Here is a 12,411-nt window from a genome sequence, read left to right on the forward strand (position 1 = left end):
GCCTTGCCCGTTACTCCTGCCATTCCTAAATGAAGAAAATAACATGGTGGATGAGAGAGATCTGTCTGGAATTTCCTTGAACTCTGATACTTGGCATGGTAAATTTTTCCAGAGTGCTCTTGCTTTGGGGCATTTTTTCTCTCGCTCTCTCTTTTAAATTTTTATTTTTTTAAATTAATGCTGCTTCCAGCTTGCCGGCTTTTAACTCTGCCTTGAGCACCAGCAGCTGCAGCATCATGGAGGGAGAACCATGCATGGCGCACGGGTGCGATGATGCTCTGTGCAAGCTGTGCAGCAGTCGCAGCAAGTGCAACTCCTGTCTCCCCCTATCGTCCCCCCTCCCGCCCCGCTGTGAACGCATGAGTTATTCCACAGGAGGTCTGGTCAGCTCCATCTTTGCCCTGCCCGCTTGCCGAATCCTGGCGGCTCTCTTGTTCCCGAATCTTTCCTCTCTTTGCACCCTCCCTGCTCTTTTCCGTATTTATAGATGGCAGTTTTCAAACCAAATTAAAACTCACCCCACATCTTATTTAAAAAACACAACTTACTTGTTGTACTCTGTACATATTTGACCTGTTAAGCATAGGCTGAAGAAGGAGGAAGTGCCCAAACATGAGTTCTTCCTTCCTGAAACCCATCCTATCCAAAGATGCATGCAAGTCCCTATGTCACAGCCTGGTCTGGTCATTAGTGGAAGAACCAGCATATGAAGCTGCCAATGGCCCATCTAGCCCATAGGGACACAGGAAGCCACCTTACACTGAATCAGATCCATTGGTCCATCTTGCTAGGCTGGCATTGCTAGTGGTGAGGGACGATTAGCTCTTAAAGAGCACGTGCACACCTCATAAGAACAGTCCCAAACCGGGGTGCCACCCTTGAAAAAGATCCTACCCCTCATGGATTCCAACCACCCATCAAGTGAGGAGGCACCTGATTCAGGGCCATGCCAAATGAGTGTAATAAACAGGCAAAGCTTCTTGGAAGGACATCTGTTTCAGAACTGCCATCTAGTCCTATTAAACCTGTCTCTGTTGCTGCTTGTGTGCTACCTTTCTTATACGGGTGTCTCCTTCCTGTTTTTCCTCCCTCCCTTCCTTTTTTCTGCTCTTCTCTCCTTGGTCTCTCCTCTCTCCATCCCTGTATTTCTGCCTCCCCTCCTGTCTGCTGCCTCCCTCCCTCCCTTCCTTCTCTCTCTCAGATCTGAAAGATTTTCAGAACAATAAACACAGATACTTGCTAGCATCAGAGAATCAACGTCCTGGCCATTTTTCCACAGCATCCATGGGCTCCCTCACTGCATCCCCATCTTCCTGCTCTCTCAGCAGTCAGGTGGGCTTAACGTCAGTCTCCAGTATCCAAGAACGGATCATGTCTACGCCTGGAGGAGAGGAAGCCATTGAACGTTTGAAGGTAGGACATGTCCTCCCTCCTCATATGCCTTACATGTAGGTAAGCATCAGGACTCCAGAAGTATCAGTCTCAGTAATCCAGAGCAAAGGTTTCTGAGTAATGGGGAAGTTCCACTGTGGCCATCCTCCTTACTTCAGTATTTGCCATGTGTTTGATCTATACATTTGGGGTTGTGCCTGTTTGGTTCTGTGCACAGTTAACGACATGGGGTATATCCTGTAGCCTTCCAACACAAAACTAGAGCACAGGCCTGGAAGAAGAACGAGCTTTCATTGTGGGGAGAGGGGACCTCAATTCCTTTCTTCTTAAAACTTGAGAGATATTTGGTCAGTGCTAGTGAAATCTCAGTAGCTTGGCGAGGACAGGAGCTAAGCAGAACATTCATTAGCAGGAAGATCCACTCACTCCTCCCTTTTCAAATGCAGAATGAATTGTGTGATGTATGCTAGGATATTCAGACTTACTTATTAGCATAGTTGCTTATATATTAATTGATTAAGTTCTTTGCCAAAACTTTCATTTGGTTAGAGTGCTGGACTAGAGTTGAGGAAGCCCTAGTCACCTTTTCTGGTGAGCCGCTCTCGTCTTTGAGCCTAACCTACCTTGCAGCAAGATTGTTGTGAGGTGGAGCGAATGGGAGATACAACCATCTCTGCTGCCTTGAGCTCCTAGGAAAGGGGCAGAACAACAATTTAATAAAAATGAAAACTCCACACTGCCCTGAATCATTAACTTGTCAAAATTAATAGAAACCCCCCTTTTAATTGTACACACAGTTGTGGGTTCGGCAAGAGTGGTTTAAATGATTGCTTTTCATCATTGACTGAATACTTGCTGCTGCTTGCAGGACGTTGCTGGTATCTCACTTTGTCTCCAAAAGCATTCCTGGGTGTAGTTTGCATATTTCCAAAGAGAGCAAAACAAATACATTAGTGGTACTTGCAAGGTGAACTCATTCCTTTTGGTAAATGCTAACGCAACAGCCATCTAATGGTTGGGAAGATTTGAAATTGGTGCAGTCCTGGCTATGTCAAAATCATACAACTAAAACTGAGGAGCCAAGTCGTGGACTTCAAGTAGAAGTGCGGGGGGAGAGTAGTGGATAAAGAGATTTTTCTCTCTCCCCACCACACCATAGTAAAACTCAGGGTCATCCAATGAAATTGATCAATTGGCAGGAGATCTGGGGCAGACAAAGGAAAGTCCATGACACAATACTTAACAAATTAATGGCAATAGTGGCCACAAGATGTCATGATCCCCACTGGCTTGGTATCTTTCCATGTTGATCAGACTAATGCATGGGAAAATAAAGCTATCCATGGTTATTCTGTGTGACTTGTAGATCTGATGACAGTGTGCCACTGAATACCGATTACTGGGGAGCAAACACTGGAGAGAGATAGTGACTCCTTGTGGATTTCCTGTAGGCATCTGGTTAGCTACTATGCTTGGTAATGGGATGCTGGGCTAGATGGATCTCTTAACATTTAGTTTCTTATGGATGCTTAAAATCCATTCATTCCTAAAGCAAATTTGTATGGAAATTCCTTGATCATCTAAAGTGTCTCCTAACAAAGCCATAAATTCTCAATGGAGCCAACTTGCTAAGCATGGGCTGTGCATTGAGGACTACGAGTATGTTGCATTGTTGTATCCTGCTTTCCTTCCACCGCGGCTTTTGAGAGGATGGATGTCAGGTTCCAAAGAGGTCCTGGACAGGGCAGATCCAGATCTGCTCAAATTTGTGGCTTCCTATACCTTCCGATTGTACTCTGGGACCATGCAGAGACCCTGTTTCAAGAAGGCCTCAGTGCTGCTTCTTTGTCAGGCTAACAATATGGCACCCAGTGAGAGAGAGCATGACCAAAATGCCAGAACTCAAAACCAATTCAACCAGCATGGTATATGGGACAGTTTTTAAATGCCTGGACCAAGTTAGCCACGAGCACCGACGTCAGAACTGCAGTAGGGATTGTGAATGTCCTGTGGAACATAGGAGGCTCCCTTGTACTGAATCAGACCATATGTGCATCCTTTGGTTGAGATTAAATTTTTATGGCAATGAACATTTGGAAACCCAAAAGGCCATCTAGCCCAGTGCCTGCAGTGCAGGTGAAGGTGGCATATGCCTCCTTAAGCATTTTTTATTTTTGCAAACAGGGCTAGTGTGGCTGTGTGGGATGAAGATTGAAATCCTTGGCCTTTTATTGGGATGTTCTTGCTTGCCTTCCTATAAAATAAGGATACTGGCATGTAAAGCCTCTGGTTGAGTGGCAGACTTACAAATATATTTCCATGTTCAGTTGAGCTGAGGAAAATGAAGAGTTTATTTCAGCAATAATAATTCAGTCTTTCCTGGAAGTGTCACATTGGAAAACGGAGCACCAAGACCTGGACCCTGGATTACAAATGTGAAGGGAGATTACAAATGTGAAGTGCTCACAGAATGCCTGCCCCCACCCCCCATACATGGACAATGGAGGCTTTTGTCTATGGAACAGCATCAAAAGGGCACAGCAGCAATCTTTCGGCTTTTACCAAAGCCTCCCTCTCCTCCCCCACGGTTGGGCATGTGAAGCAGCAGGCGGGTTAATGTTGTGAATTTAAATACTGCCTACCCCTCCTCCTTTTTTCCTTCTTTTCCTCTTCCCGTATTTGAAAAGCTGCCAGGGCAATTTGGATGGACTAGCACGCACATTGCACTTTTTACAAAAATGCCGTTGACATGGAGATAACAGTGCCGTCTCTGCATTTGCCTGGCGCTCTGTCATAAAGTGGTGCCTTCAAACATATTACCCCTCGCCCCCCCCCACTTAATGTCTGGGCTAGCCTGCCTGTGAGTCTTCCCCCTTCATCAGCATTCAAGGCAACATCTCCGGCATTTTGAAGGGGAACGGGAGGATGGAAGCAGCTTGGCAAAGCAGCATCTTCTGACAAGTTAATGACTGAGGGCATTATGAGCTTCAAAACGACAAGCAAATAGAGATGTGGAAATGAGCAGATCATCTCTAGCCCCACTGGGGCATTGATAAATAAGAGTGTGTTTCCTGTTACAAGGGATTCCAGTCTCTCCCTTTTTACATAAACTCCCCCCCCCCCGGCCTTTTTTATTTCTTCCTCTGTTTTCTTGGCTCTTAGAGTAAGCTTCCACAGCAGAAAAACAGCCCTGATATTTGTCTTTTCCAAAGGGGAATGAGAGTGGGAGAAACATTCCCTCCCCTCCCACCAGTTGCTGTGGGAACAAACCACCATTTGTGCACAAGTTGCCAGACTTGCTGTTGAAGGGGGGCGGAAATCAGAATTCTGGAGTAATGTTGGTGTTGGACCTGCATGGTGTTCCTTGAAGGCTCTTCAGTGGTTTATATTCCACCATGCCTTATTCTGGAGAACTTGTCACCCAGCCAGAATAGCACATTTCCTTCTGTATTACTTCCTGGGGACCATATGCCAGTGGTGGGCAAGTCTGGAGAAAAAAGTGGGAGGAGCAAAGGATATGACCCTTACATCTGTACAACAGGCTCCATTTCTACTGTGCAAAAAAGGCAGAGAGGTTTCTATATGCACATTCCACACACCTCTCTCCATCCAAGCAGGTCAGAGGCATTATCAGTTAATTGGGCATAGACCAGGACATGGCTTGGGCAGAGTCCTGAAGGCTGGGTAGTGAGGCTGGGGGGGGCACATTTGGCCCTCAGGCCTGATGTTTCTCATCCCTGCCTTACGGGTTCTTGAAGATATTGGCACCATTTGGCTGCTGGAGAGAGGAGTCAAGCATCAACAGCATTAAGCTAAATAGTGGTGTAGCTCAACATGACACAGCAGCAAAATGACCAGGGTGCGGGGGAGTGACCATGGTTGGCTCTCCTGGATTTTGCATGTTCATATTAGGCCATGGTTTGGCTCATCGTGACATGCAAACCAGGTTCCTTTGTGAAAGCATATTTGTACTTATGTACGTGCACAAGTGTGTGCATCTGCCTGGGGAAGATACAGGAAGTGATCCATTCCATGATAAGCAAACGTAGCACCCACTTGAAAAGTTCTGTTGTATCAGATGATATTCCTGCAAATTTGGCACCTTCTTAGCAAGTTCTGTTGTATCAGACCTCTCAGGACTTCTAACACAAGCAGATTTGGTAGCATGGTCAGGTGCTCTTAAAATTTGCCAGCCTCATAAGCAGTATTTCCTATTAAATTATATGGCCACCCATCTGTAAAATTCTCTAGGTGGCATACAAAACATATCTTGTAAAGGTGCTCCAAGGCCCAATTCATCCTTCATTAGATGGAGGATTTGACCCAAGACTCTAGATTACAAGTTGATCACTGTATTTGCTGCTCAATATCTTCCTATTCATTTTATCCTTCTGTTTCATTTTTAGATTTAGCTAAATGTAAAAACTTGTTTCATCAAGTAGGCTAGTGAGAAATGGGTATTTAGATGTAGCTTCCTTGTACATACCTCTAATTCTCTGTTGGACTTTTTTACAGGAATCTGAGAAGATCATTGCAGAGCTGAATGAGACATGGGAGGAGAAACTGCGGAAGACAGAGGCGATTAGGATGGAGAGGTTGGCACATACATAAACCACAATCTATATTTGCTTGGAGGATCTTAAGCCATATGAGGGCAGGATTGCAGCTAAACCTCATTGGAAAGGGAGAGGACTTTTACTAAAAAGGAGTAGAGGAATAGTCACAGTAAAGGACCTAACAGACCTGGTTAAGACCAGAGTTCTGCAGAAATGGCTTTGTTGCTGAAGGATTTGAGAGATATTAACAGGCTTGGCGTACAGCATGTGAGAGGGTGGTGTGAGACATATAGTGTGAGACAGGGGTAGAAGAATGGTAGATCAGGATCTATTGGGGGATCTCTGGGTCGTTTGGAGTAGATTAGCCATGGATTTCTGGTTGTTTTTAACTATAGTAATCTCAACTTTGTGCGTGTTTGTTTTATGCCTTAAATTCATTTACTTTAACAAATGAAGCTGTTTATGTGACAGGCATCAGGAGTGTATTTTGATGTGAAATGACTTTGAGCTCAGCTCTGGCCCAAGGAACCATTTCCTGAGCTGAGCAGGTGTTCAGAGGCACCCTGGTCATTACCTACTTGAGAGTTGTCTGCTTCCACCCTTCATGCTGCTATTTTGCGCTGGGCTTTTGTTGAAGCGTGAGATTCTAATAAAAACCCTCAAAAGTATGTCTAACCCTCACCCACCATATTGTAGGAAATGGGGTGAGGAGTTACATGGTCAAAGTGCCTGAAACAACAGGAGGAGATAAAAGAGCATGAGGGAGGAAGCAAAGAAAGGGAGACTAAAAAGACAGGTAACCGCGGAGGAGAGAAGGTTCAAATGTCACAGCTAGAAATGGGAAATCTGTCCGGAGAGCTAGAGAGAGTGTAGCATAGAGACACGTAGAGAATGGTGGATTTCCAAATGGTTTTGCCATAGTAAAAATAAATGGCTCTAAACCAGGGCTGTGTGTGTGTGAACCTTTGGCCCCACAGACATTGTTGGACCTCCACTCCCATCATACCTGAACTGTACTCTGCTGGAGCAGATGGGAGCTACAGCAATATTCAGAATGCCACAGGTTCCCCACCATTGCCCTAAATCTTAATACAGCTTTGCCTGTTTAGGTTATCCTAGGGTTGAAGGAGACCTTGGGTCAAAAATTTCCTTGTTGCACAAATTGGAATGCACTATCATCAAACTACGACCTTCAGTAAGTGAATCTGCCAGAGGGAGGGTTGTAGATCAGTTGCAGAGCAGATGCTTTGCATGCCGAAGGTACCAGGTTCACTCCCTGACATCTCCAGACAGGGCTGAGAGCATCTCCTGCCTGAAATCCTGGAAAGCCACCGCCAGCCACTGCAGAAAGTACTGAAATAATATGTCCCATCACAACTGTATGTCATGATTATTAACCTTGTATTTTATGATTACGAGCTCTCATTCCCTCCCTGTTTTGAAGCTTGAATTAAAAATATAATTCAGTGATATCTCTTTTTCCTCCTTCATAGAGAGGCTTTGCTGGCTGAGATGGGAGTCGCCATTCGAGAAGACGGAGGAACCCTTGGTGTTTTCTCACCTAAAAAGGTACATCTGTGCTGTTGAGTTGTTTTGTAAAGACTGCCCATTGCTGGGCTTTTTAGAATGGATTTTGGCTCCTAACCAGTGTTAGAAACTCAGATATATAAGCCAATCACCAAATGGCACCTTAAACTTGGGTTACGGTTGCCACAATAGAATTTCTAGGTGCCATTCCCCTCCCCCTTAAGATTATTATTATCAGTTATCAGTATTACTATTACTATTAATTTCATTCATTATTTAAGGAAAAAATCTCAAAGTGGTTTAAAGGTAAAGGTACCCCTGACCGTTACGTCCAGTCACGGACGACTCTGGGGTTGTGCGCTCATCTCACTCTATAGGCCGAGGGAGCTGGCGTTTTGTCCGCAGACAGCTTCGGGGTCATGTGGCCATCATGACTAAGCTGCTTCTGGCGAACCAGAGCAGTGCACGGAAACGCCGTTTACCTTCCTGCCAGAGGTACCTATTTATCTACTTGCACTTGATGTGCTTTTGAACTGCTAGGTGGGCAGGAGCTGGGACCGAACAACGGGAGTTCACCCCGTTGCGGTGATTCAAACTGCCGACCTTCTGATCGGCAAGTCCTAGGCTCTGTGGTTAGACCACAGTGCCACATTACAACATCAAATAAAACAATCCAGAATAAAACACATTCAAGCCTCGAGGAAAATACTTCAGATCCTTCTTTAAGTGACATTTAGCTTTACCCGTATTTACCAACTTAATATAGGTAAAGGGACCCCTGACCATTAAGTCCAGTCGTGACTGACTCCGGGGTTGTGGCGCTCATCTCGCTTTATTGGCTGAGGGAGCCGGCGTACAGCTTCTGGGTCATGTGGTCAGCATGACTAAGCCGCTTCTGGTGAACCAGAGCAGCACACGGAACCGGCGTTTACCTCCCCGCCGGAGCGGTACCTATTTGTCTACTTGCACTTTGACGTGCTTTCGAACTGCTAGGTTGGCAGGAGCAGGGACCGAGCAACAAGAGCTCACCCCGTCGCAGGGATTCAAACCGCCGACCTTCTGATCGGCAAGTCCTAGGCTCTGTGGTTTAACCCACAGCGCCATAGTCAGTGCTTTTTTTCTGGGGGGACACAGGGGTATGCATACCTCTAAACATTTTGTGAATCTTTGTACTTTTGTCCATTTACTGTATTTTTCCTGATTTGAACTATAAAATGTGATTTTCTTGAGTCAAAATGAGAGTGCCCCTAAACATTTTTTTAGGGGGGAAAAGCGCTGAATATAGTTTCCCTATAGCAGAAGTACTCTAAGAAGGCCAGTGTGGTGGAGTGGTTAAACAGTCAGACTAGGACCTGGGAATCAGGGTTCATATCCCCACTGAGTCATGAATCTCACTGGGTGACCTTGGGCCAGTCACAGCCTCTTAATCCCTACAATGACCCTGTGAGATAGGTTAACTGAAGAGAGTGATGAACCATGTACTCCTTGGAGAAAAAGGTGGGATATAAATGCAATAAAGAGTTATTCTGCTTACTTGCTTAAGAAAACCGGAGAGGCCACGTGGTTGCAGTTGGACCTGTGCCAGTTGCAAAACATGCCTGGCTCCTGGAGAATTTCTAACCCTGCTCCTAGTCAGGTTGGATGCAGTAAATAATAGGTCTTATCACTGTTCTGCCAACCTTTGGAGCAGAACTTGAGCAAAGGTTTACCAGTGCTACCGGTAAATTTCAAAATGTCTTGAAGTTCATGTGTGCTGAAACTGGAATTGTGGGTTTTCAGGAACCTTTTCATAAAACTTGTATAGGGCACATAGGTGAAACAAATAATATTTGGCCACCCTGTGCGAAGCAATAGCCAGTTTGATGCATAACTTTATCATAGGAACATAGGAAGCTGCTGTTCTTTATACCAAGTCAGACCACCGGTCCACCTAGGTGAGCATTCTTTACACTGACTGGCAGTGGCTCTCCAGGGTCTCAGACAAGCCCTGCGTGGAGATACCTTGGATTGAACATGGGGCCTTTTGCATGCATGCCAGATGTTGTGCTACTGAATTATGGTCCTTATCAGGTCAGGCTCCAGAGGTTGTTGTAATTGGGCATTTACCTGTGGCCCCAAGATGGGCAAAGAACCCAAAGGCTCATCAGCAAATCCCTTCTTAGTCTTCTGAAGTGCTGAAAAGACTTTGAAATTAGTGTGGAAGAAGTATTGGTTTGCACATTCTGCCTCGGCTGGATCAAGGGGGCTCAATGAAGTTTCCTTATTCAGGGGCTCCTGGAATTTTGGACCTTGCAGTAGTTCTCACTATGGTTATTGCTCCATTCCCCTCAAGCTCTCTCTTTCCTCTTGTTTCCTCTCATTTTTCTGGACTCTCTCCATGTAGATCTTCCCTCAGAGGCCATCAGCTCTGTTTGATGAGTCTTTTGACGCATTTGCTCTTGACCAGGTTTGTGCAGGTGGAGAAAACAGATGCTTAAGTAGAGATTTCTGCCTATGGAATTAGAAAATAGACACTGATCCTTCATCCCTTTCCCTGTCCCATCCATCCTGATACTCTTGTTGCTTGTGGTCGGCCTTTTCCTCATTCTGAACCCTCCAGTCCTTAGAGTTCTCATAGTTTCGTTTTATGCTGTAAGGTGGCATATTTTAACTGTGGAAGTCTCGGAACACTAGTTAATGAGCTAGAGTTACTGGCATCTTGAGTGTTTGTCTTTGTTGTTGTCTGTCTCGTGTTTTGTTTTGTTTTGTTGTTGTTTTGACATTTTGTGTTTTTCCTCTTTGTGCTTGCTGGCATTCCACTGGCTAGATTTTCACTCCAAGGCCATGTGACTTGCTTGCTGATTCCAATGGGTTATTTTCACCAAAGAAGGTTGGTTTAGTGCTTGTTGTAGCTCCTTAGAGTCTATGAAGAGTGTTTGCTGGGTGTCAATGTCCATTTTTCTGTGTTTTGTTTTTGTTCTGATGTTCTGTGTTTTTCCCTTTTGTCTGTGCTTGCTGGCATTCCATTGGCTAGATTTTCACTCCAAGGCCATGTGACTTGTTTGCTGATTCCAGTGGGGTATTTTCCCCAAAGAAGGTTGGTTTAGTGGTGGTAGCAACTCTCTTAGGTTCCAGTAAGAGTGTTAGCCGTCTAGCAAAGTACCTAGATTTTTTCCTCTTATGGCTTGGAAGCATGGGGTACAAGTGCCCCCTTCTTCACATACAACACAGAATAAAAGCTTCCAGATAGTCTAACCTTCTCTGTAATGTATCCTGTGGTAGAAATTCTTCTTCCCTTGACAAAATCTGAGGCTGAGAGACTGTGGTCAGCAAATAGATTTGTTTGGAGGCACCTCACTTTGAAATGCTAGTAATGTTGATATGCTCACTTTCCATCCCGTTCTCATCCTTTATTTCTCTTTATCTCTTTCCACACACATGAAATCTCTATTTCTGAGCAAGTGGAGCAGGAGGACAAACTTGGGTTGGCGGCTAGTGGACCAAGAAGAAGCTCTCCAGGGCCTGATTTTATTTTTTTTAGTGGTTGCCATTTACTAACCCTTGTTAAGCAAAAAAATAAAAAATAAGTAAAAAAATTAAAAAATGGTATAAATCCACTGAGTAGATCTTCCAATTTAATGTTTCTTAGCTGGCTGACAGGCTGGCAGGCATTTCTGCCTATGAAATCACTCTGTTTCTGTACTGAAATAGTTTGCATCTGTTCAAGAAATGATTTGTCTTCTCCCAAGGAGAGAGAGGGTAATTTGAAGTTGCATTTGGACCTTGAAGCTGCTGCGTTGCCTTTTTAAAGAAGTTGTACAGGGTGGAAGAGAGGCCCTGATCTTTAAGTTAATTGCTTTTCCTCATTTCAGACACCTCACCTTGTCAACCTCAACGAAGATCCCCTCATGTCAGAGTGCCTACTTTACTACATCAAAGATGGCATAACCAGGTGAGAGGCAACACTGCTTTTAGTCAGATGGCTGCCACCTTGAGTCTCTCTCTTCTCTCCCAAAGCAAATCCAGTCATATTAAGCTCTTGAGTGTCAGACAAAGCACATACTTAATTACCCATGTCCTTGTTTACATGCATGGGATTAACGTTTAATTGTCAGATTTGGAGTTGCAGGAGCTTTTAACCAAGCGGAATATTGCCAGGGGAGCTTGGAAGAGGAAGAGCAGACTGATTGTCTTAGCTGGGCATTTTCCTCCTAAACCTGGAGTGGAGCAGCAGGGTGGGGAAGGATACTGCTATTATAATTAGCATAGTCTTACCTTGCAATACCCGTTTCAGCTTTGCCATGGATAGTGAGAATGGCTGAAAACAGAGAATCTCAGGCTAAGCCGGAAAATGAAATCCATCTGAAATTATGCGATGATCTTCAGGTCATTGGTCCACAGGGTTGGCCCTACTCTTAGGCAGAGTGAGGCAGCCACCTGAGGCAGCAGGGGCTTGCAGGGAGGAGGAAGTGACTGGCAGCAAGGTTTTGGAAGAGGACAGAGCTGTGTATGACATGCACAAGCTTCTCTGTTTATTGCAGATTCCTATGTTTATATTTTTTAAAGCTATAAGGAATTTAAACAATCTTTTTTGCTGGACGCAGGGTTGGCCAGGCAGATGCTGAACGGCGTCAAGACATCGTTCTCAGTGGGGCTCACATCAAAGAGGAGCATTGTATTTTCCGAAGCGAGAGAAACCATAATGGTGATGGTGAGACAGCAGCTTGCTTATTGGTTAAATATCGCTCTGCTGCTTTGCCCTGTGTTGTTACTTATATTGGTACTTGCCATCTTCTGGCTCTTTATAGACAAGCAAGATACTCTTTGGACTTCTGATTAGCTGAACTCTGCCCTTTTCTGGATTATGTAGCTAAACTCCACCCTGGTTTTGCCCTGGCTTGTTCGGAAGGATTTTAAGAGGCATTCCTGTGGAAATCCTGGAATATGCATATTCTTC

General features: G+C 44.8%; 1 protein-coding gene across 14 annotated transcripts in view; it reads left to right on the forward strand.

Annotated features, from left to right (window-relative positions):
• The window catches only part of KIF1B (kinesin family member 1B), a 132,736-nt gene that overhangs the window by 66,072 nt on the left and 54,253 nt on the right, over positions 1–12,411 (forward strand). For 8 of the 14 annotated variants that reach the window (XM_028740702.2, XM_028740693.2, XM_028740694.2 and 5 more), the window contains 5 exons: positions 1,280–1,413; positions 5,908–5,987; positions 7,442–7,517; positions 11,327–11,406; positions 12,059–12,165. In XM_028740702.2, the coding sequence (XP_028596535.2) occupies positions 1,280–1,413; positions 5,908–5,987; positions 7,442–7,517; positions 11,327–11,406; positions 12,059–12,165 (477 nt within the window). Of the gene's footprint in view, positions 1–1,201; positions 1,414–5,907; positions 5,988–7,441; positions 7,518–11,326; positions 11,407–12,058; positions 12,166–12,411 lie in introns of all 14 variants that reach the window. The other 6 variants (XM_028740688.2, XM_028740689.2, XM_028740690.2 and 3 more) reach the window with 1 other exon arrangement.

The sequence above is a fragment of the Podarcis muralis genome, chromosome 7 (assembly GCF_964188315.1).
Source record: "Podarcis muralis chromosome 7, rPodMur119.hap1.1, whole genome shotgun sequence".
Lineage (NCBI taxonomy): Eukaryota > Metazoa > Chordata > Lepidosauria > Squamata > Lacertidae > Podarcis > Podarcis muralis.